The sequence below is a fragment of the Lissotriton helveticus genome, chromosome 3_2 (genome assembly GCF_964261635.1).
Source record: "Lissotriton helveticus chromosome 3_2, aLisHel1.1, whole genome shotgun sequence".
Classification (NCBI taxonomy): domain Eukaryota; kingdom Metazoa; phylum Chordata; class Amphibia; order Caudata; family Salamandridae; genus Lissotriton; species Lissotriton helveticus.
The window spans coordinates 499,186,191-499,211,725 of NC_136062.1; the positions used below are offsets into that span (position 1 = coordinate 499,186,191).

General features: G+C 49.9%; 1 protein-coding gene across 1 annotated transcript in view; it reads left to right on the forward strand.

The window, feature by feature from the left end:
• The window catches only part of NUP160 (nucleoporin 160), a 289,550-nt gene extending 269,533 nt beyond the window's left edge, over positions 1-20,017 (forward strand). The window contains exon 36 of the mRNA XM_078684503.1: positions 19,435-20,017. Coding sequence (XP_078540629.1) covers positions 19,435-19,521 — 87 coding nt within the window. The 3' untranslated portion in view covers positions 19,522-20,017. The remainder of the gene's footprint in view (positions 1-19,434) is intronic.
• The last annotated feature ends 5,518 nt before the right edge of the window (positions 20,018-25,535 follow it).

The following is a 25,535-nucleotide window of genomic DNA, read 5'->3' on the forward strand; positions in this document are numbered from 1 at the left end:
TGCCAAAGAATTGTACATCATGTAGTCTAAATGTATGAAGATGGTACTTCTGAAGCACAAACCTAGCCAAACGCCAGCAGAGCACTGTACAGGGTCAAAGGTGAGCATACCGTCAGTGAGCAGGAGGAGAGGTAGCTGGTCTGTGGATCAATAGGTCGAGATGTGTTCTTCAAATTGGTGGCTTGAGTTCTTAAACTGGAGCAGCGTTGGGGCGGTGCTGATGGCGAAAGGTTTGTTTTTCCAGATCCTGGCCGCATAAGATGGGAAAGTTCTGCTGCTTTGTTGTTTTCCTTTTTGGTCTTTAGTCCGCAATCTGGTGGTGTACTGGCGGCTGGCGTGCCGAGAACCACCAGATAAAGCAAGCTTCTCTGCGTGACAAGCAGTGGGTTCCAGTGGCTTTTTTTAATTATGAGGCTGGTTTGAAGATGTGTGGGCAGCAAAGGGCAGCCAGAGGCGTTTGTAGAGAGACTTTAAAATATGGAACAGGACGTGACGTGAGAGTAGATTTGTAAAGGGGATTGCATCTAGTTACTACAAATATTGGCAACGAGAAGCTATGCGCAGAGGTCAGAGATTGGCGAAGTAACCTCCACCTCTGGAAAAGTGATATTTACAAGTTGAGGGAATAACACTACATGAACATGTGAAATTCTGGTACTGTAAGCGGTGAACAGTACATTTTTGTACATATTTTTAGCACTGCACTATTTGCGTTTAAGTGCCTGCGTTTATAAGCGCTAATTTAAGGATCTAATCGGTACGGAGTACCAACAGAACGCCGTGCGACACCCTTGAAACTCACCAGGGCTCTTTGAAAGCCGCGTTGCTAAGGCCTAACACTGTTGCTAGCAACGCGCATAAGGAAAGTAGCATTGCCAAAGCCCATCGGAAATGCTGCGTTGCTAGAATACGCCATATGTTCTGCCTCTGTCGCAGTACACGTCAAGAAGGCAGCGTGCTGGGGCTTGTCACACGTTAGTGCCTCTACAGCAGTGCGTTAGGAAGGCCGCGTACTAGAGACCAACTCACGATGTTGTCTTTGAACACAGGCACTACAGTTTGACAAAGTTGCTTGGCTAGGAAATTTGTGTTCGAGGCATGTATGCTGTAGATACACATGCTTTGCATACTCTTGCCATCTAGTGTTGGGTCTGGATGTTTGCAAGTAGTTTTTCTTCGAAGAAGTCTTTCAAGTCACGAGGTAAGGTGACTCCTCCTTACGGTGATAGTGCGCATGGGCATTGACTCCATTGTTAGATTATTTTTTTCTGCCATCGGGTTCGGCTGTACATTGCTTCAGTTCGAAACCCTTCTTCGGGTTCCCCTCGGTGCGCAATCCTCCCTACCCTTGACGGTATTGTTTCGTACGCCTTTCCTACTTCTCTGCGTATTGTTTCGGTCAACAAATCCTTTATTTTGGATGTAAAACTTCATGGGTGTCCTTCGGGCCTAACTGCATTGTTCTGGTCTTCTGTTGATGGAACGGAGTCCATTTAAATGCTGTCCTCGGCGCCACGCTAAGTATCCTCGCTCCGACTCACATAAAGTACATAACTTGTGCTGGTCTCCGGAGCACAAGGAAGACGACTGCGCTTGTAAATCGTTTTGGTCCAATAAGACTTCGAGATCAACAGGCTTGACATTGTGAAATGCAACATCAGAATATGCAATGCACTCCGGATATCTTCAGTGAAGAATCCAAGCATGAAGACGTCTAGGCGTCAGCGGCAGAAGAAGAGTCCATCTCTGTTCCAGGGTCGGATTCAAAACTCTGGGTAGACATGGAGTCTGAAGACGTGCCTCCGGGACTGGGTGCTGGATGGAGTCTGAAGAGGTGCCTCTGGGACTGGGTGCTGGATGGAGTCTGAAGACGTGCCTCTGGGACTGGGTGCTGGATGGAGTCTGAACACGTGCCTTTAGGACAGGGTGCTGTGAGTACCAATGACCCAATGCCCCTTAATCACATACCCAAAACTCATAAGGCTTCGACACCAGCTCTGTCTTCTAGTGAAGGTCGGCACCGAGACGATGTTTCCGATGCCCCACCTTCCGGCTCTGCACCGAAACAGTCAAACCTGTCGGATCGGGACCGAGTCGACCAAATCCTATTCGGATCTGAAACCTTCCAGTTCAAACCCAAATCTGGGACAGAGACGAAATCCTCCACGCCGAAAGAACGGCATGTTGCGGAGCCAAAACCTTCCGCTCCTAAAAGCAAGCCCATCCCGGCATCTAAACCTTTGGTGCCAAAATCAAGACAGCAGTTTTGAACCTTCTGACTCTAATTTAGACATTGTTCAACCCAAACTGGATCCCAAACAAGAATTATATCAATCCTGATACAGGACATGTTCATGCTAAATCTCCAGTTAAACGCAAGCTCCCTTCTGAGGACTCACTGTAAGAGTCCTTTAAAGAAGGAGGAGGATGTGGCGACCAGCCCTGTTTATCCTGCTCCACCATCCCCTCCATTTCCACCCTCCTCTCCACATTTAGATCCTTTACACATTTCACCTCCGGGGTCTCCACTCTCACAGCCTGAAGAGGGAGATATTGATGAGGAAGATATTTGTTTGCCTGTAGAGCCATGGAAGGATTACACCAGTGACTCCATTAGACAACGACCCAGACCTTTACCCTGCAAAGCCCTCCCCACCTGACGGAATGCTGCTCATCAGGAACTCATTGCTAGAGCAGCAGAGTACCATGGCGTGGGGTTACATAAAGAGTCGTTAGAAGAGGACTTTTTATTTGAGACACTTGGGGCCACACACCGGTCAAGTCAGACACTCCCTGTGCTGAAGGGCATGATGAGGCACGCAAATGACCTTTTCAAAGACCCCCTGCGAGCACCCATTTTCACTCCTAGAGTTGATAAAAAAAAATACAAACCTTCGCCATCAGATCCTATCTTTATTAAAGCTCTGCTGCCTCTTCACTCCCTTGTAGAGTCCAACGCTCGCAAAAGAGCGAAGTCACAACGTCTGGTGATGCTCCTCCCCCGATAAAGAATCTAAGCTCATAGATGCTTCATGCAAACCTGTAGCCGCTCAAGCTGCGAATCACTGGTGCATCGCAAATACACATGGCCCGTTAACTAGGTACGACAGCACACTGCGATGAGATGGAGGAACTGCTCCAATATCTCCCAGAAGAACACAAAACCAAGGCACACAAGTTCGTTCAGGACGTCAAACTTATTTCTAACTCTTCTATCAAATGAGCCCTGGATGCTGCCGACACCGCTGCTAGGGAGACAAATACCAGCATTCTCCTCAGAAGGCGTGCTTGGCTTAGGATTTAAGGTTTTAACACCTTGCGTGCAGCGCAGATTTCCCCTCGGTGCTGGACATTCCATAACTGGGTGTGGTCGTGACGGAACCATTCTGTCATCCGCACAGCTCAACCGTGAGGCAAGACGGAATGGTTCCATCACAAGCATCGAAGGGGTTAAACCGGAGGATCAACAATCCATTTTAACGCCCCTTTTGACAAAGAGCACCCGTTTGATCCTGTAGTCCACCAATCCCTACATAAAATGAGAAAAGATACCGAAGTGGCAGAGTCCATGGGAGCGCTCCAGTCCCCATCAAATAGAGGCTCCTTTCGTCGTCCTTCGTCGCCCCAGGGGAGGGTCTAAGACAACAACCTTGGTCCAAGTGCTTCCTCTTATAATACCAAGACCCAATACTCTCCCTCTAGAGGTTTTTATAAAGGAGAGTATAGAGGAAATAATTCCAAAGATAGGGGTAGAGGCGCCTCAACATGTAACACCCCTTTCCCTAACGGTGATTTGCCCACACTTTCGCCCAATTACTTAATACCTGTCGGGGTAAGACTTCCACAATTTCTCCTCATTTGGCAATCCATAACAAATTGGTGATCGACATTATCCGTCATGGTTATTGCCTAGAACTTACCAACAATCCACCAAACATTCTACCTCTCACTTACAAACTGTCGTCAGACCACTTAATTACTCATTCAAGAGTTGCAATCCCTCTTACAGAAAGGAGTAATAGAGCCATTTCCGTTCCACTGCCAAGATTCAGGGATTTATTTTCTATTTCCTAATTCCCAAAAAGGCCGGCTCCTTAAGACCCATTATGGATCTCGTAGTGTTAAACCAGTGCATAATCTTAGAACATTTCCATATGGTAACACTTCAACAGGTGCTTCCACTTCTACAGCAAGGCGATATTATGTCCACACTGGACTTAAGACTCTTATTTTCACATTCCCATACATCCAGCTCATTGCACATTCCTCCGAATTGTGATAGCAGCCAAACACTAACAGTTCAAAGTACTTCATTCGGAGTAACTACTGCCCCAAGAGTGTTCATCAAATATCTAGTAGTAGTGGCAGCTCATCTCAGAAGACAACAGATCCACGTCTTCCCGTACCTAGACGACTGGCTCATCAAAGCCGGCACACACCAAAAGTGTCTACAACACACTCTGGACTAACTCCACTGTAAGAAGTTGGCCTGATATGCAGTGCTCACTATTCTAGTGATCACTATGTATCAGTCCAAACAACCCTTATTGATGATTGGTTGTAAGTCAACCTTATAGACCAGCTATCCTAGTAGCATGGATACGAGCAGTCTAAGGCTAAGACTCTAGAGGGCGTGTTAAGCCAGCTGTTTTACCATCACATTACCCCTTGAACACCCAGTGAAAGGACACCACACAAGTTGTTATGAAAATAAACAGATATTTATTTATAACAAGACTACCCTGGCTCTTTATGAGTCAGGGAGCTAAGCACACAACAAAACTCTTACGAAAATACTTTTAAGTCGCACAATTTACACAAATGCCCTAGGGGCACGAAAAACCATATACACAGTAAGTGGAATGCGAACTTGCTAGCAGGTAAGTAATACGTTTCTAGACTCTGGAATCGCTAGGCCTACAATTCTAAACACTGGGATTAGATGCAGGAGGCCTGTGGACGTCGTGTGCAGAGTGGGAACTCTCACGCGTAAGGCGGGAAAAAGTCTATGGAGGCTAGCAGTTGCAAAGTTCCTGTTCTCGGGCGAACCCGACTAGGTGGGTCAAAAACAAGAGTGGATCCGAACACTAGGAGTGTTGGACTATGCTGGAGCACCGGAGTACTCGGTTTACCTAGCCCAGGGGCTGCGGCTGCATAGGGTTGAAGTCACGTCGGAAACCCTCGTTGATGAACCAGGAGCCTGAAGTGGAAGTTGCTGGCAGGCGGCCAGTGAAGAAAAGTTAGTGGTGATCCAAGCCTGGATCAGGGAAGAGGAAGACCTGAAAGCAGAGGGGACCAAGTTCTGAATCACTAGCCAGTGATTAGATGGGCACCAGAGTGGCACCGGACGAGGTCACCTCGACCAGGTGAGTGGGCGCTGCTGGGCTCTGCAGTCTCTCGGACCAGGAGGCGTTGTCGGCGACCAGGATGGAGGTGCGAGCTGTCCCACGAAGGTTCTTGCTGTCGACGTCGCTGGACCCAGGATTGGGCAACAAGTCTTGGCAAATGCAAGGCCCACGCGGTGGACCTAAAATGGCGTCTTGAGTGGACCAGGAGGGTCCAGGGTGCTCCTCTGTTGGAGGGGAGCAAGGGCTAGTCTGGAGCAACCAGACCAGCAGTAGTTGTCGTCGTGGAGCATCGTGAGAGGGCCACTAGCCAACGGGCAAGCGACCTGGACAACGCGGTGAGCAGCAAAGAGCAGAAGGGCCCCACGCAGATCTCGTGGATGCAGGGGGGCTGAACTTCGGTGCTGGAGCTGCTCAGGGTCGGGGCTTCTCTTACCCCAAAGCACTCAGTCGAGGGTCACTCGGTGGTCGTGCTGGACAAGCGTCGTGCAGTTCTGAAGATGGCCGGTCCCTCGAGGTCTCGTCGCACCCACGGATCACAGCTGGGCTGATGATGTAGGTTGAGGTCAGAGGTGCCAGGGAAGCCGGTTCTCGTCGTGCTGGAGCAGTCTTGATCCGAAGGAGAGACTGGCAACAAACCGCGATGCTTGGTTGGTGCCTGCTGCTGCAGGGTGACTACTCCTTAGTCACAAGGGAGAATCTTGGGAAGAAGTCTTGAGTTCCTTTCGTGGAAAGTAGTTTCAGGATTCAAAGATGATCTGATTTGGAAGGGGGCCAGTTCCTACCTTTATCCTGAAAAAGGGGTCTGGCACGCGACTAAGTCCTGCCCTATGGGTGGGACCAGGAGGGGGGTGGCTACACCCCTCTCCTTTGGCGGGCTTTTCCCCAGCACAGGGTCTGGAGTGACCCTGGAACTGGTTCCAGCCAGCCTATGCACAGTGAGCACCGGGGTGCCACTTGCAGTCACCTTCCTCTAAAGCCCTGCCTACCTAGGATACACAAAATCCTGTCTGGGACGGTGCTGGCACCGCCCCTGGCAGGAAACCCTTTGTCCTTGCCTCCTGCTCTGGGAGGACTCCCAGCAGCAGGAGGGCAGACTTGTGTCTCGGTGGCAGCATCCATTTTGTGGAGCTAAGGCTATGTCTGACTTTAACCGGGGTTACAGGTTACATACATGTCGTGTCCCTCTAGAAGGGTGGAATGCTAACCCCGTCGCCAGAATTGGCGAGGGGTTAGTATTCCAATTCGTATGACACCTTACTCGACATGTTTTGATAAAGCGATACCAGAGTTGGCATATAACCACGAGGATTATAATGCACTTAAGAGTATATGGTATGCGATATCATGGAAACGGCTAAGGGATGGATCCCGAAAGCCGCAGACAGGCTCAGCTCATGCCAGAGCACCATCTCACACGATTCCAAGCACTCTGCCTTCAGGATTGTTAAGGCCTGCCATAGGAGTGACTGATAGGAGATCTGTGTGTCCATTTAGGTTTAGATATAGGAATACTATATCTAAAGCAAAGGGTGAGTACACCACCTGGCCCCAGCTGTCAAGCAGCCAGTTGTGTCTGTTTGGTTAGTCAGTCCAGGGGTGGCATAATACATGCTGCAGCCCCTGGGAGACTTCTGGGTGCACCTCAGCCCTGGGTACAGGGAGTTAGAGAGGGCCCAGTGCCAATTCAGTACCTGGGTACAATTTGGATAGAGAGAACAGCTAGGCTGTGGGTCTGATTAGCAGGCCCACAGCCAGGGAAAGTCGTAAACCAGTGAAGCAAAAAGCAAAAATCTGGGTGATCATAGGATTGCAGACCCTACTCTCCTACATCCACCAGTTGTGCTTCACAGTAAACGCATCAGTCTCACCTGCGGCCTTCACAGACACTATCTTATCTGGGAGCCACTCAACACTCAAAGCTCTACTCTCCCAATGAAGCCAGAATTCGCAATATTCATGCTCTGTTACTTCAGTTTCAGGCCAACCAAAAATTACCAGCCAGAACCTTCATGCAATTGGAAGGGATGATGGCGTCATGCAAAGCAATAATGCCTCTTAAGACTACACATGCGTCCCCAACAAGAGTGCTTAGGACATCAGTGGAATCAATGTCAGGGCCAGTTGACAGATCTAGTGTTGGTGGACAGCCGCACCCATCGCTCTCTGCAGTGGTGGAATCCACAAGATTGTGCTAACTGCAGATGCATCTCTCACAGGTTGGGGTGCCCATCTTCACGATTATACAATCCAGGGTCTCTGGGACACTATGCACAAACATCTACACATCCACTGTCTAGCGCTTCTAGCAGTATTTCTAGCACTCAAAGCTTTTCAGTCTCACCTCATAGGCAAAGTTGTCTTAGTCCGCACGGACAACATGACAGCTATGTACTATATACAAAAACAGAACACCTCCCAGGAGTGAACAATCAGATTGCCGACCTCCGCAAAAGTAGACAGCACATACATGAGTGGGAACTTCATCCCTAAGTTCTCCTTCCATATTTTCGAGAATGGGGATTTCCACATATAGATCGGTTTGCCACAGTGAACAGTGCAAAATGCTCAAACATCTGAAAGAGGCTATTAGTTATCGATTCCTTACCTTAGAGCCCCAGGTGTCAGAATGGATCAGGAAAATGTTATCCTCCACAGTACCCCTGCGCATCAGTAGGTGGCATCGGTAGACTCTGCGTTCGGCATTGTGGTCGCCAGGATGGCATTGCGTTGCCTACTTAGACGCCACCCCTGCTCGCTGACGTCCGTTCTGTCTTTTTCAGTGCCAGCCAAGCGCAGACCCGGAGGGAGCTTGCCCCTTAGTCAATTTTTGACGAAACTTTTTTCGAGTCTTCGACACTTGGTGAGCAAGAGGTGTGTCCCATTGCAAGACCGTCTTAAAGCCCTGTACGGTCTGTCACAAACTGATGTCAGTGACAGGTCCGCACCTCATGTGCCTCTGGTGACTGGAGCGCGACCACGACCCAAAGTCGTGCTCCGACTGCCGGGCCATGAATCCGTAGTCTTTGTGGGAGCGGTCCCGAAAGCTTTTGGAGGCCCTGGAGTCTGCTCGGCGTCGCTTCCGGTCTCGCTCGAGAGGCAGGTCTCGAGACTGTTCACGGAGCCACCACCCCTTGTCCAAGTCTTCACACTCCTCGGGTAAGTCGAATCACAAGAAGTTAGAGGCTCCGTCGCTCTACGCCTTCTCCCTGTCGGTCGGCTGATACGTTGCGGGACTCTGAGTGTCGTCGCTCTAAGTCTCCGTCTCCGGTGCCTGATTCAGGGATGACTCTGCGCCTCTCCCCGGAGCATCCCGTGCCCAACTTCGTACTTTCTACAAAGCCCTCCACCGAATCTTTGGGCATCCAGGCCTGGATCCATATCGGCGCTGGTCGACCTGACTTGACCTTTCCCTGTAATGACGCCCCTGTCCTGCATGGTTCTAAAATCAAACATAAGTATATCTTTTTTTTTTTTTTTTTGATAAACACATGTTCGAGGCATATGAGCTGCAGATTGCACACTATGCATAGATGGCCACCTAGTATTGGGCCTGGATGTTTGCAGTTTGTTTTTGTTGTAGAAAGTCTTTGGAAGTCACGGGATAGGTGACTCCTCCTTTGGGTGATACTACGCATGGGCATCGGCTCCATCCCCAGATTGGTTTTTTTCCGCCACCGGGCTCGGATGTGGTTCCAGCGCTACGTGTTGGAACCAATTACCGTCGGCACGCAATCCTCATCGGCTTCAAGAAACTACTCTAGAAAGCGTTTTCTTGTCGACACTACTCTTCGAGACCAAGAACGTCCATTCCGGTCGTCTACTACGGCCTTCTGGCCCAACTAGGCCTCGACACCAGCTAATGGAAAGGACGCCATTTAAAAGGTGTCCTCAAAGTGGGTTGAAGTTTTCCCATACCGACCTTCACGAGGTCTGTAACCTCTGCCTCTCTCCGGAGCACGAGGCCAAGGACTGTTCAGCCAGACGAACAATGGCTCAAAGATCTTCAGGTTCGATTCCAGATGACATTTTCCAGGAAGGCGTCGACGTCCCAGAAGAAAACTACGTCAACAGCAATTCGGAGGAAGAGGATTCTGATGTAGAGGACGTAACCCCAGCGCAGCCGGTCGTAAGTAAGACCGTCGACCCCAGCCCTCCCTCTACGCACACAAAAAAGGCTACGGTCACACCCTCGCCCTCGGGTGCACCCCGAGACTCTACTTCCACTGCCCCACCTTCGGGCTCGGCCAAGAAGTCAATAAGGCCTTCGGGCGACTCGGGCTCGAGTCGACCCCCACTCAGTGCCGACACACACACTCCGGCACCGAAAAAAACGCCTGGTACCGCTCCGAAGCCATCGGCGCCGAAGCACTCTGTCCCCTCGGCACCCAAACCAACTTCAGAGCCGACAAAACCTTACGGCACCAAAAAAGCACCAGAGCCGAAGCACGCACCGAAGCCAAAAAAAAGTATCGGACTCGAAAAAACACCCAGAACCGAAAAAGACTTCGGAACCGAAAAAGACCCCGGCTTCCCCCGTTAAAGATAAAAAGTCGAAAGAATCTGCTGCGGTGCCGAAACAACCTTCTACGCTGAAAGGTCACACTCCTGAAAGAGACTTGTTTGCTCCGGACCCAAAGCAAAAGACTCTCATAAAGGATCCCAAAACTGGTCGATTGACATTATCAAAGAAACTACCAGCAGAGGCACCAGCACCAGCTCCAAAGAAGAAAAAGGACATTGCTACCTCACCTATGCATGTACCTTCCCCGCCTCCTGCACCCAACTCCCCCCCACATATTTCACCACCTCTCTCCCCTACACCATCTAGCACACATGATGAAATGGGGACGACATATCAGATACAGCGGCTGATCCACAAGACCCATATTATCCCCCAGCCTCACCAGACCCATGGGAAGACTATAATACACCAGACGTCCCAAATGTACCACAAGATGACATATACCCCTCAAGGCCCTCACTACCAGAAGACACAATGGGGTTCACCCAATTACTGACTAGAGCAGCACAATACTATGGGGTAGACCTGCACTCTGATGCAATAGAGGAGGACTTCCTGCTAGACACATTTGACACCGCACAAAGGTCTTCAGCAATTTTGCCTCTCAGGTCTTTAAAGACCCTGTCAGGACACGGGTTATAAACCCAAGGGTGGAGAAAAAGTATAAAGCTGCGCCATCTGACCCAGCATATATAAATGGACCAGTTCCCCTGGACTCTAGTGGTGTCTAACACACGTTAAAGAGCTAACTCTCAAACATCAGGCGAAGCTCCCCCACCAGACAAGGAATCTAAACTCCTTGACGCGTCAGGGAAAAGAACAGCCTTACAAGCAGCAAACATGTGGCGCATTGCACACACGCAAGCCTTGCTAGCACGATACGATAGAGCACATTATGATGAGCTCGAGGAAATAATGTGACATCTTCCTGACAAATTTAAAGATAGAGTTAGTGAGCTAATTCAAGAAGGGAAAATTATCACTAACACATCTATCCACTGTGCACTAGATGCAGCAGACACAGCCTCCAGAGCCGTCAACACTAGCGTCCTGCTACGCAGGCAGGCTTGGCTACGTTTATCTGGATTCAAGCCAGAGGTCCAAAGTGCTATACTCAATCGACCATTCGATGAGCAACACTTATTTGGACCCGAGGTGGATGTCTCCCTCGAAAAAATGAAGAAAGACACCGACACAGCAAAATCTATGGGAGCCCTGCAGTCACAGGCTCCCAGACGTTCATTTCGTCGCTCCACATATAGAGGTGCAAACAGAGGGTACTCATCAGACACACCTTCCACAGCATATGAAAGCCCCACTCAGTCTACCTACAGTAAGGGCTACCAAAGGGGAGGTTACCGCGGTAACAACAAGGGCAGAGGCAAGAACAACAACTCACGCTCTGCCTCCACCCCTACCCAATGACTCCCCTCCCCCCGCCCATTCCACTCCTGTCGGGGGAAGGATACAGCAATACCTGTCAGCCTGGGAAGACATCACATCAGACAGGTGAGTGCTTCAAATAATTCTGTCAGGTTACTGTCTAGAGCTAACATTCACCCCCCCCCCCCCCCCCCCCCCAAACATACCACCCAAACAGCACCCAATGTCACAAGATCATTTAACGTTGCTCAGACAAGAAGTACTTTCTCTCCTGCAGGAAAAATGCAATAGAGATAGTTCCAAAACATCAAAGGAACAAAGGAGTATATTCCCTGTACTTCTTTAATTCCAAAGAAGGGCGGCTCTCTGAGACCTATTCTAGACCTCGGACCTCTCAACGCTTACATACAATCAGACCACTTCCATATGGTATCACTTCAGCAGGTCCTTCCACTCCTGTTGCAGAAGGCCACTGCGCGGCCGCGGGCTGCGGGCGCGCCGCTGGTGCACCGAAGGCGCGTCAAAGGCAAGCACGTCTGCGCCTGTCTGCGACCCGTCCGCGACCAGCACCAGGAACCCTGGACCTCCGCCCCGCCAACGCTACGACCCAGCAGCACTCCACGCACTCAACCCAGGCTGCAACAACAACTGCAAGCTAGCATCACCAGCCGACACCCATGGACCCTTCAGCTGTCACCGCTGCCGGCACACCTGCAGCACCGCCAAGAACACGGATCCAGCACAACCCGCCCACAAGAACACAACCGAACCGAAGACCCTACAATGCATCCTCCTCAACGTCCGATCCCTCCACAAACACGCCACAGAAATCTGGGACCTCCTCGACAGCACAACCCCAGACGTAGCATTCTTCACCGAAACCTGGACCAACACCACCTCAGGACCGGACATCGCCATTGCCATCCCCCAAGGATACAAGATCTCCAGGAAGGACCGCCCCATCCACCCAGGAGGAGGAATCGCCATCGTCCACAAATCCAGCCTCCTCCTGAGCACACTCCCTGACGTGTCCACAGAACTGATGGAACACCTTCACTTCAAGATACTGGCCAGCCCCACCGCCGCCCTCCGAGGAACCCTCATCTACCGACCCCCTGGACCCCGCGGACCCTTCGCCAACTCCATTACGGACATTATCTCCCCGCAGGCCATCGCATCCACCAACTACACCCTGCTGGGAGACCTCAACTGCCACCTCGACAATCAACTGGACCCCAACACCACATCCCTCCTGGACAACCTCCACAACATTGGACTCCGCCAGATCGTGACCGAGCCCACGCACTCAGCAGGACACACCCTCGACCCCCTTTTCACTACAGGAAACTCCATCACCTTCAGCCACACCACCGAACTCCCATGGACCGACCATCGTTGCGTCCACTTCACCTTCAGAACACCCACCATCCACAGACACCAGCACCTGCTTCCACAAAGAAACTGGACCAAAATCACCGATGACCAGCTCACCTCCTCACTCAACAACTCCACCCCAACCATCGCGGAAAACGACGACCCCAACACCGCAGCCCGAACCCTGCATAGATGGATCTCGGACAGCACCAACACCATAGGCCCCCTCAAGAAAAACAACAATACCCGTGCCAAGAAAGCCAGATGGTTCACCACCGAACTTCGAGAGTCCAGGCGCACATGCCGCCGCCTCGAAAAGGCCTGAAGAAACACCAAATCCACAGAAGCCCACAACAACTTCAGAGCCGCCACCAATGCCCACCATCAACTCATCAGAGAAACGAGGAAAAAAGCGATTGAAGACAGAATCTCCACCCACGCACACAACAGCAAGGAACTCTTCAGCATCATCAAGGAGTTCGCCCAACCCACCAGCGAGTCTACCGACATCCCTCCCTCACAAGACCTCTGCGACAAACTCAGCATCTTTTTCCACCACAAAATCAAGAGCATCTACGACAACTTCGACGAAGACAACCAACACACTGAACCCTCACCAACCACCCCCAACACCCGGAAACCAGCGATTGATGACTGGACAGCCCTCACCACCGAAGACACACTGAAGACAATGAAGTCAATCCACTCAGGGGCCCCCACGGACCCCTGCCCCCACCACATCTTCAACAGAGCCGCCAACACCATCGCACCCATGCTCCGCCAAACCATCAACCGCTCCCTGGCGACCGGCTCATTCCCCGACGACTGGAAACACGCCGAGGTCAACCCCCTCCTAAAGAAACCCTCAGCGGACCCCACCGACCTCAAAAACTACAGACCCATCTCCCTGCTCCCGTTCCCAGCGAAAGTCATCGAGAAAGCCATCAACAGCCAACTCGCCACATTCATTGAAGAACACAACATCCTCGACTCCTCCCAATCCGGCTTCAGAAAAAACCACAGTACGGAAACTGCCCTCCTCGCCGCAACAGACGACATCCGCACCTTACTGGACAAAGGAGAAACAGTAGCCCTCATCCTCCTCGACCTATCAGCAGCGTTCGACACAGTCTCCCACCGCACCCTAATACGCAGACTCTACGATGCAGGAATCCAGGATAAGGCCCTCGACTGGATCTGCTCCTTCCTCTCCAGCAGGACGCAGCGGGTCAGACTCCCCCCTTTCCTCTCGGACCCCACACCTATCACCTGCGGAGTCCCCCAGGGCTCCTCCCTCAGCCCGACGCTCTTCAACGTCTACATGGCTCCACTTGCCCCCATCGTCAGAACCTACGGACTCAACATCGTGTCATATGCAGACGACACCCAGCTCATCCTCTCCCTATCCAACGAGCCCAACAACGCCAGACGCAACTTTCGAGAAGGCATGGAAGCCGTCGCCAAATGGATGAAAAACAGCTGCCTACAACTAAACACCAACAAAACAGAAGTACTCATCATGGGCCCAAACCCCAACGCCTGGAGTGACACCTGGTGGCCCACCGCCCTCGGAAACCCGCCAACCCCCACAGACCACGCACGCAACCTGGGAATCATCCTGGACTCCGAGCTCAAAATGGACCGCCAGATCAACTCTGTCTCATCTTCCTGCTTCCACACCCTCCGCCTCCTTCGTAAGACCTTCAAATGGATCCCCCTCGAACACCGAAAGACAGTCACTCACGCCCTGGTCACCAGCAGACTCGACTACGGCAACGCACTCTACGCCGGAATAAACAAAAACCTCATCCGCAAGCTACAGAACATCCAGAACGCCGCCGCAAGACTGGTCCTCAACCTGCCAAAACACTGCCACATCTCCCAGCACCTGCGCACACTCCACTGGCTCCCCGTCGAGGCGAGAATCACCTTTAAGATGCTCACCCACGCACACAAGGCCCTCCACGGCACCGGACCAGCATACCTGAACAGCCGACTCAAATTCCACGCACCCCAAAGGACCCTACGATCAGCCCAGCTTTCCTACGCTGTGGTCCCCCACACCAGAGAGACCAGATCGGGAGGCCGCTCCTTCTCCTTCCTCGCGGCCAAAGCATGGAACGCCCTTCCGCTCCACCTCAGACAGACAACATCGCTCCCCATCTTCGCAGGAAACCTCAAAACCTGGCTCTTCGACAGACCCCCTCCTTGATGGAATGGAACCTGCACCCCCCCAACCCCCCCCCCCCCCCACCCCTAGCGCCTTGAGACCCTTACGGGTGAGTAGTCGCGCTTTAACAAACTCCTGATTGATTGACAGAAGGACTTTCTGGTCACACTAGATCTCAAAGACGCCTACTTTCACATCCCAATTCACCAGGCGCACAGGAAGTATCTAAGATTTGTGCTAGAAGGACAGCACTACCAATTCAAAGTGCTCCCATTCGGAGTCACAACAGCGCCAAGAGTGTTCACCAAATGCCTAGCAGTGGTAGCACACTTAAGAAGACCGCACATCCACGTCTTCCCATATCTAGACGACTGGCTCATAAAAGCACAATCGTACAACCAGTGTGTACAACACACTCACAACACAATGCTGTTACTCCACGACTTAGGCTTCACAGTAAATTACACCAAGTCACATCTGCTACCATCGCACACACAACGGTACCTAGGAGCCACAATCAATACTCAACTAGCACGAGCTTATCCCTCTCCAGCAAGGAAAACAAGTGTGCAAACACCCCTAACAAAATTCAAATCACAACACTCGCTTCCAGCTCGAGCGTTCATGCAGCTCATAGGAATGATGGCATCTTGCATATTCATAGTACCTCACGCAAGACTGCAAATGCGTCCACTGCAGGAGTGCCTAACACGTCAATGGAACCAGGCTCACGGTCAATTAACAGACCTAGTGTTGGTAGACAGTCGGACTCCTCGCTCTCTGCAATGGTGGAACACAAAAAACATGTCAAAAGGCCGACTGTTCCTAGAGCCAGTTCCACAAATCATACTAACAGCAGACGCATCGCTCTCCGGCTGGGGAGCCCACTTACTGCATCACAGCACGCAGGGAAAGTGGACACCAATGCAAAAACTACTCCACGTCAACCATCTGGAGCTATTAGCTGTGTTCCTAGCTCTGAAAGCATTCCAAACACAAGTGCCATACAAGACTGTCTTAGTCCGCACAGACAATATGACAGCCATGTATTACATAAACAAACAAGGAGGGACACGCTCTCTGTAGCTCTCTCAACTAGCACAGCAGATATGGAGGTAGGCTAGACCCCAGAACATCTTCTTAATAGCCCAGCACGTCACAGGAGTTCAAAGCACCATGGCAGATCTGCTAAGTCGGCAAACTCAGCAGATGCACGAGTGGGAACTTCATCCACAAGTTCTTCATCCGTTCTTTCAAATGTGGGGACAGCCTCAGATAGAGCTCTTCGCCACCCACGACAACGCAAAATGTCCACACTTCGCCGCCAGATACCCACACCCATTGGCCAAAGGCAATGCGATATGGATGAACTGGTCAAGACTATTTGCGAACGCTTTTCCTCCTCTATCAATGATTCCTTTACTAGTACGCAAAATGCAACAACACTCGCTGACGCTTATACTAGTTGCTCCAACGTGGGCCAGACAAGCGTGGTACACCACACTGCTACAGCTATCTGTGGTACCACACCAAAAACTAAACCTATCTCCACATCTTTTAACTCCGAGCCATGGAGAGATCAGACACCCAGACCCAGCTCAGCTCAACCTTGCGATCTGGCTCCTGAAGTCATAAAGTTTAGTTATCTTAAACTCCCTCAAGAGTGCATGAATGTTATCAAGGAAGCAAGGCGTCCCACCACTAGAGCATGTTATGCAGCTAAGTGGAAACGTTTTGTAATATACTGTCAAAGCAACAACATAAATCCCCTAGATGTATCCATCCAACACATTATAGGCTATTTACTGCACCTTCAAAAGTGTAATTTAGCCTACACATCGATCAGGTTGCACTAAGCTGCCATTGCATCTTATTTACAAAACACAGCACCTGTCTCTCTTCTGAGTACCAGCCATTAAAGCTTTTCTAGAGGGTCTCAAAAGAATAATACCTCCAAGAATGCCACCTTCACCTGTGTGGAACTTAAACATAGTGCTCACACGTCTCATGGGACCTCCATTTGAACCTTTACATAAATGCGAATTGCAATTTCTCACATGGAAAGTAGCTTTCCTAGTGGCCATTACTTCGTTAAGAAGAGTTAGTGAAATGCAACCATTTACCATCCAGGAACCTTTTCTGCAAATGCATCACAATAAGGTTGTTCTTCGTACAAACCCTAAATTCCTGCCAAAGGTAGTTTCTCCTTTTCATCTAAACCAGTCTGTGGAACTGCCAGTTTTCTTCTCGCTGCCACAAACAGTAGCAGAAAGAGCTCTGCACACCCTAGATGTCAAAAGAGCATTACTGTACTACATAGAGAGAACACAAAGCTTTAGGAATAGAAAACAGCTTTTTGTATCTTTTTCACCACCACATAAAGGCAACCCAATATCAAAATCTGGTATTGCCAGGTGGATCATTAAGTGTATCCAAATATGTTATCATAAAGCTAAGCGTACACTAACAATTCCTCCAAAAGCCCATTCTACAAGGAAAATAGGGGCTTCCATGGCATTCTTAGGGAACATTCCCTTAGAAGACATCTGCAGAGCAGCTACATGGTCTACACCGCACACATTCACAAAACGCCATTGTGTAGATGTGCAAACCAAGCAACAAGCTACTGTGGGCCAGGCTGTACTAAAACACTATTTCAAACAACTGCAACAGATACTGGTGGTCGCCGCTAGGTGTGTGTGCTGCTATACAATCTATGCATAGTGTGCAATCTGCAGCTCATATGCCTCGAACGGAAAATGCTACTTACCAGTGTGCATCTGTTGGCATGTAGAGCTGCAGAGTTGCACACGCCTCCCCGGCTACCTTTATCTGTTCCAGTGTTATCGTCCTTAGATACAAACGCACATGGTCATCACTATCTCTTAGCTCCATCACTATCCTAATGGCGAAAAACAATCTGGGGATGGAGTCGATGCCCATGCGCAGTATCACCCAAAGGAGGAGTCACCTATCCCGTGACTTCCAAAGACTTTCTACAACAAAACAAACTGCAAACATCCGGGCCCAACACTAGGTGGCCATCTATGCACAGTGTGTAACTCTGCTGCTCTACATGCCAAGAACAGATGCATACTGGTAAGTAGCATTTTCCTTTTATTGATTTTGCAAAGAAAGAACACCAGCATTGCATCACACACCCATGAGAGTATTGAATTACAGAAGGACTCTGTGCAGCCCATCGGGCCAATACCGTTGAAACATAAGTGTTCGGCGATTGAACAAACCCTTGACAATCCCCCCAACCATTTCCCCTATACTCTGCTGTGTTTCTTGGGGCACCCACGTGCCTCATACATAGCTTCTCCTGCATGGTACACCAGTCCCCCCCAGCCCGCCATCGTCCAACACTCGGGGGCTCGGGCGTTTCCACCAGGCCGCGATATCTCTCTTAGCGACCACCAATGCAGTAGTTGGAATACCTTCTCATTCCTAGACCCGTCTAACCCGTCGGTAATGCCCAGAAGTGTGTGCTTTGGTTCATGGGGGACCTCCCACCCCAAGGTTTCAGTAAGCGCGACCTCCATTACCCTCCAGAATTGCGCTAGGTCGGGACAGGCCCAGACCATGTGAAGGAAGTTTGCCGGCTCGTGGCCACATCTAGTACAGGCCTGGGTTGGACTAAACCCCGCCGGGGTGAGATATGCTGCGTGTAAATAGTATAGCTGGACCAGGCGCAAGTATATCTTTTTTATACTTACCTCATTAGTCTGGATTCTGTCTCTGAAAGTGTTTATCAGTCCTTGATTGAGTAAATACAATAAATGCTTAACACACCCTCTGGATAAGCCTAACTGCTCTCCCACGCTACCACAAAGAGAGCGGTTAGTACTGACCTAATTTAGCCTCTGCTATACCTCTGGGAACTTCGTGGACTCTGTGCACACTGTACCTTACTTTGGTATAGTATATACAGAGCCCGCTTCCTACAGGGTTCACGCTCCAAAACAAAATGCTTACTTAACAGTAGTAGTACTTTTGCAGCTTGAAGAGTTTTCTGGATTCACATGCTGTGCATTTATTCCATCTAGTGGTTCGATCTGGAATGGTCTTTTTTTTTTTTTTTCCTTTAGGGCTTCGTCAATTACCATTTGGCACTAGGGGGGTTGAGGTATTTGGTGATGCATCTGTTGATTTTCTGTAAGACCTTGTCCGGGAACAGTAACAGGAGATCAGTCTGTGGTTGGTGAGCGTTAAAAGGTCTGCAGAGGGTTTCTTCAGCAATGGGAGGACAGTTGCATGTTTCCAAGCATTTGGGAAGGTTGCAGAAGAGATGGAGGCATTCAAAATGCGTGTGAGCATAGCAGTGATGCGTTGCCGCCTTCTGGATTAGGCGTGGTGGGGGCATGGGTCCGATGGGGCCCCTGAGTGGATGGACCACATGGTGGCAGTGGTTTCTTCTGGGGTGATGATGGGCCATGTGGTTGGCATTGGTTCTTTGGATAAGATTGGGAGGCATTTGTCGAGGTATGTCTGTTCCGATTTCAGACTGAAGCTGCTGTAATTCAGTTGTTACACACTTGCTTTCTAGTAACAGGCTTAGCCATTTTCTTGTCTCCTCAATATCTGCTGAATCTGTACATCAACGCTGACACCAAATCTTATTCTGTCCCCAGGTGCACAAGAAGCTGAAAGACAAGCTTGATGACTACCTTCAGAAGGTGGACACAGCGACCCGTGACCTGCTGTTTCGTCGCCACTAGCGCGGTCCCGTGGGTCCGTATGCTGCATGCACCTGGTGCTGGAAGATCTTTATATCAATCTCGATGAACACTGCCCCCAGGGGACGTTGGTGCCCGCTCCAGTCTGTAGTAACATGAATAAAAATGAAATCATGAACCGATGTTATATGAAACTAGCAAAAGTTGTATCCTGCTCCGTGGTGGCAGCCGCTGGTGCTAATTGTTTTACAAATTATATTTTTTCATGAAGATCCTGAAAAGACTTTCAGTGCGTGATTTTCAGATGCCCGTCAAGTATATTTTTGAATTCATTACAGATGTTCATGATCCGCTCACAAGAACGTTTGAATTTGTTTGCAAGCACTGCGTCGCCATTTTAGATGGCATCTGTTCAACGCTGTCTCCGTTTTCTTGGTTGTCCTGAGCTGTAAATAGAAACAAATTTTTGACTTTTCATCTAATATTTATTCTGGTGTTTTGAATGATCTTTATTAAAAAATACTTTTTTCAACTAAAATGTTTCTCCTGTGTTGGTACTGGGGTGCAAGTTCTTAAAGGCAGCACAGTGGTGTCATTGCCTCGTTAGAGGGGCATCTGCTTTATTGTGCATAAATATTCTGTCATTTTTCGTTTTCAGCCTGCTTCAAGAAAGATGTCTGCTCTCAACCATTGATGCACGATGACCTGTCGCATCATAAATGCAGTCTGAGCGCGTGAGACCCACCCCTGTGTGTTTCATTGTCCACTTCTCTGCTTGGTAGGACAGTGCCTGCCACCATTCAGCATTTCTAGGACCATGCATTTCTTTTTAAATTTACTATTCTGATCATCAGACGTGTCTGCATAACTTCCTTGGTATGAATTCTCTCACACGTCAAGTTTTAGGGCAGCCATGTATACTGCCTTTCATGTCTGAGTTAAAGATAGCAGATGTGTGGGTGACGCATACAACCAGTTTGTCAGAGAGGATCGCACACTGGAGAATAGGAGGCAAAAATATTTTTGCCATTTTGTCACCCCCCCCTCAGTGATGACACCAGGTGCAGCTCGCACCCACCACACCCCCTTCCTACGCCATTGGTGAACATTGAGGGAGAATGTAGAACACTAGACTCTAAAAGATCAAGAGCTGTCTCTGCTTTGAAACAAATCGCCGACCAACGGCAAGAAAACACTAAAAGAACTCCTCGGGTCCTACAGCAATGACACAGCAGGCAGCGTAACACCCGAAAAGACGTGTCCAAAGATTATTGAACTTGAGAATTCTACTCCAAAAGAAGTCTGGAAACCATGAAAATAATTGAGCGATACACCGTCGAAGGAAACTTCAACTGCGAAATGAAAATGTTCGATGCTCGACCCTGAAGATCGATCAGCCGAAATGGAGCAAAAGAAAAAACATCTTGAGATAGAAATGGTTGCAATTCTGCTGAAGAAAAAGCATTTCAATGCAACCCTTTGGGAACGCCAAATCTCTCTACAGATGCTGACATCGAAAGAACAAATGGAGCAGGGCACTGAAGAACTGGATCCCCAAATGAGAAGAGAGCCACAGGAAGAAGAACAAGAGTTCTTCCTCGACGAAGATGATCCTAATCCTATCAGTATGGGCATATTTCACGACTATGAAGGGGATGGAGTACGGGGAAAGCTCAGTAGCAAGACATCGAAACAGATTCCCCAGAAAAGGGAATTGACTCTTATCTGTTGAGGCCATTGCCTACGTGTGGTATTACAATGTATGGACAACTCACGAAAAGAGCAGCAGATAAACATGGAGTGAAATTGGAGGGAGATCAAACACAATCCTGCTACCGCCTTGAGGACACTGCCGCCTTCTCAAACCAGGAACCAGTTCCTGCCAATGTAGCCCGGAATTCTGGATCAAGGGAGCCAGGCCCTCAAGGAAGCTGCAATGTGCAGAGCGGTTACGAGGGCCGAGACAAAATACAAACCTGTGCAGAGGATCTTTTGACAGATAAGATGAACAGTCCCAGCTGACTCCATCATTGTAGCTACAGCCAGGAGAAGGGCAAATACCCCAACATCATCTGGACCCCACCAGTTGGAGACCGTAAGAAGATGGATATGGTGGGCAGGATATCTGAGAGAGGGGGGCAACCTAGGGGAGAATAGCCAACTTGGAGGTAAACAACGTTTACCATGAAACTTTTTGCCCGCAGGGAATTACAACGCGGTCGTTACCACGACTGCATTTTAATTCCGTATACCATTACTCCGCAAGTCGGAACAACGACTAGTGGAGGGGGGAGAAGGTGTTGGATTTTAAATCCAACACCTTCCCTGATGTCCGCACATACTGGAGTTGGAATAGTACATTTTACTATTCCAACATCCAGCGCCCCCCCTCCGTAAGTCGGTGTTACGACTTGCGGGGTAATGGTATGCGGAATTACAACGTGGTCGTTGTAACGACCGTGTTGTAATTCCCTGCGGGGAAAAAGTCTGCGTGATAACGAGGTATATTCCAACTTGGACACTTTCCTCAATAGATGCACATGGGCTGAGATGACAGAGCACTTGCCAGAACAGTACTGCAAAAGAGCAGCTTCCCTGGCAGGAAGGGAACAACATTGCGAATACATACCTCCGGTCTGCACTAGATGCTGCAGACACTGCAAGTTGGCAAATGATGGCTGGAACAATAAGACGCCATGCATGGTTAAGGTGTCCGGTTTCAAGCCAGAGGTACAGGTGAACATCTTCAATGCGCCGTTCGCCAGCAAACAACTGTTGGGTAGAACAGTGGGTGAAACCCTTCAACAAGTGAAAAAAATAGAACAAGATGGCAAAGTCAAAGGGAGCATTCAAACTCAGAGGAGACATATGGAGAGTAACAACACCACACCGAAGAGCGGCAGGAAGAGGAAGTTCCTCATCAAGGGTTCCTGGGCACAAGCCAAGCTCAGACACCATCACAACATTGACAGTATCAGACACAAGGATACCAACCCTTTCGGGGACATGCGTGAAGAAGAGCACAGCCTTACTGGCTGTGCACGGAGACCCCCCCCAACCACAAGTGGCCCGGTAAGGTGAAATTCAACCTCAAAAGGCACCCCTGCATCCAGCCGCCATGCGACCTGGAGAAGAGGACCTGAGCCCTCCAACTTACCTGCCCAGTTATTAGTTCCTCCCGGAAGACTACCTGGACTGAGCCTGCAGCCACTGACTGGGTACTACAAGAGGTTTCTGAAAGGGTATGGATCCATTGTGACCCCCCTCACAGAACTCACCTCCAAGAAAATGCCCTAGATCATAAACTGGACAGTTAGCTGTCAAAAGGCTTTTGACGCCCCAAAAGAGCCAATGTGCTCAACACCAATTCTGAAGGCCCAGAATATACCAAGCAGTTCATTGTACAGACTGATGCCTCTGAGCTGGGGATAGGAGCGGTCCAATCTTAGACCAATGATGAAGGCCAAGACCAACCTGTTGCTTTTATAAGCAGAAGGCTTCTCCCCAGGGAGCAGGGTTAAAGTGCCATTGAGAGGGAGGCCTTTGCTGTGGTCTGGTCCCTGAAAAAGTTGAAACCATACTTGTTTGGTACTCACTTCACAGCTCACACTGATCACAGATCTCTCAAATAGCTAATACAAATGAAAGGTGAAAATCCCAAACTCTTGAGGTGGTCCATCTCCCTACAGGGAATGGACTTTGTAGTGGAATACCGACCTGGGACTGCCCATGCAGATGGACTTTCCAGGTTCTTCCACTTAGACTATGAAGACTCTCTAGGGAAAGGTTAGTCTCATCGTCTTTCATCTTTTTGGGGGCGGGGTTGTGTAGAAAAGTACCCCTTTTTGCATGGTTGCCCCCACTTTTTGCCTGATGTTGATGCTCTTGACTAACTGTGCCCTGGGTTCCTGCAAACCAGGTACCATGTTCTTTCTCTAAAACTGTACTGTTGGAAACCCAATTGGCAACTCCCTGAGCACATGTAAGTCCCTCGTAAAAGATGCCACAGGTACCAAGGGCACTGTGGCCAGGGAAGGCTTCTAAGGGTTGTAGCACATATTGTGTCACCCTTAGATGCCCTGTACCTTAACACACACACACTGCCATTGCAGGCTGCGTGTTTTGGTGCAGAACAAAGTTATGTGTCGACAGGCACACATTCCTGCCAACCAGATGCGTATGCCCCTCTCCCACTGGAGGGTAGTATAATAGAGGGTAAACCCACCCCAAGGAATGGACCTATTGATCCCAACCTGTACCTACCTAAATTTAGTATCATGGAGCAACCCCGAACCTTGCCTCCTCAGACCAGAAGGAGGACCGAAGAGCCGTGCTGAAGGAAGAGGAGGACACCAACTGACTTGGCCCCAGCCCTACAGGCCTGTCCCGAACTTGACCAGCTTCCCCGGAATCCCAGTGTGTCCTGCAGCCAGCAGCCCCCCTGAACCTGGAGGACCTGCCATGTCTACCCTGAAACGACTTTGCCTCCTGTGAGCAGCGGATTCGCTCACCAACAGACTGCGTTCAGCCAAATCTGCGAGTCTGCAACCGACGCCCATGTCCCGAGGTCGAGTGGCCAAACACCATGAGGAGGTCTCCCCGGCAATGCTGACCTGGGATCTGGTGATCCCTGACCTACCTAGAGTCTCACGACGCCTGCAGTCTCTATCTGGAGTACCCCCAACCGTGACCGGATCTGGTAAGGAAAACAAAACGCCCAAAGGCACCCCTGCACCTGACACACCACGAATTTGGGTAGCCCAAATGACATCCCTCAACGCCCCAAATTACCTCTCCAACCGGTGGTCACCTTCAGATATCTGAAAGAAACAGGTTACTGTTAGATTCCTTACCTTAGAATATCCCCAGGCGCCAGACTGAATCCGGAAAGTTTTGCGTAGCAGTACCCCTGTGCGTCGGTAGGTGTCGTGGTCGCCGGGATGACGTCGTCAGAGTACTTAGATGCCGCCCTCGCGCGCTGACGTCAGTTCTTTTTTTTTTTCCACGCCAGCAAGCGCAGATCCGGGAAGAGCAGTACACCTTAGTCACTTTTTTATTTATTTTTTTATAAACTTTTATTGAAACAGAAACAGAAATACACAACAAACATCACAAGGCAATAAGGACGATCCATCAGCATGCCATGGGTCCGCCCAGGAGGCGCTCCAATGCAACATCACGTATCAAACCAGCAGGATACAAAGGAAAATGGGGGGGGGCAGCGAGGAGAGAAGCAGTAACACATAGAACCAATAAATGGAATGTCAATCATGGGGACAAAGCGACATCCGGATCCAAAGCATGTGGGGGGGTGCAAATATCTCCACAATAGGAGTTCCACTGTGACCAAATTCTACTCCATTTCTTGGGTCGACCCCGCGACAGATAGACAGTCTTCTCCCTAAACATGCACCAGTCCATGTTTTCCTTCCAGGACGAAACTGTAGGAGACCTGTTGGAACTCCACAGCTGTGCAATATCACGTTTCACAATCATACTCCCCAGGGTCGCCCAGGTAACCTGGGCCGTATTGTAGTCATTTGGTTCCCAGCCATTGAGAAGGCAACGCCTGGCTTCGGGAAGCAGGGCGACACCAGTCACCCTTTCCATCACAGAATGTACACCAGACCAAAATGTACACACCACCGGGCATTCCCACAGAATATGGAGGAAGGTGCCTTGCATACCGCATCCACGCTTACACCGATCATCCTCAGAAAAACCCATGCGAACCAGACTCGGACCAGTGACATACACACGATGGAGGATCTTGAGCTGAACAAATCGGAGGCGAGCTGGGATGGTGACCTCCTTAGGAGAGGACAAGGTAGATTGCCAGTCCTCATCATCCAATTCCAGACCATCAGCGGTCCACGAGGCCCTGAGGCGCACAAGCAGGTCGGCCCTATTGTTTATGAGCTTCTTAGAAGTCAAGGAAATCGTACTGTCAGGTACATGTCCGTCAAGTAAACTATCTTCAAGGGGAGAAGATTCAGGTAGATCCGTACCCACAGTGAAAACCGACAAAAGAGCATGTCGGACCTGCAAATAGCGGA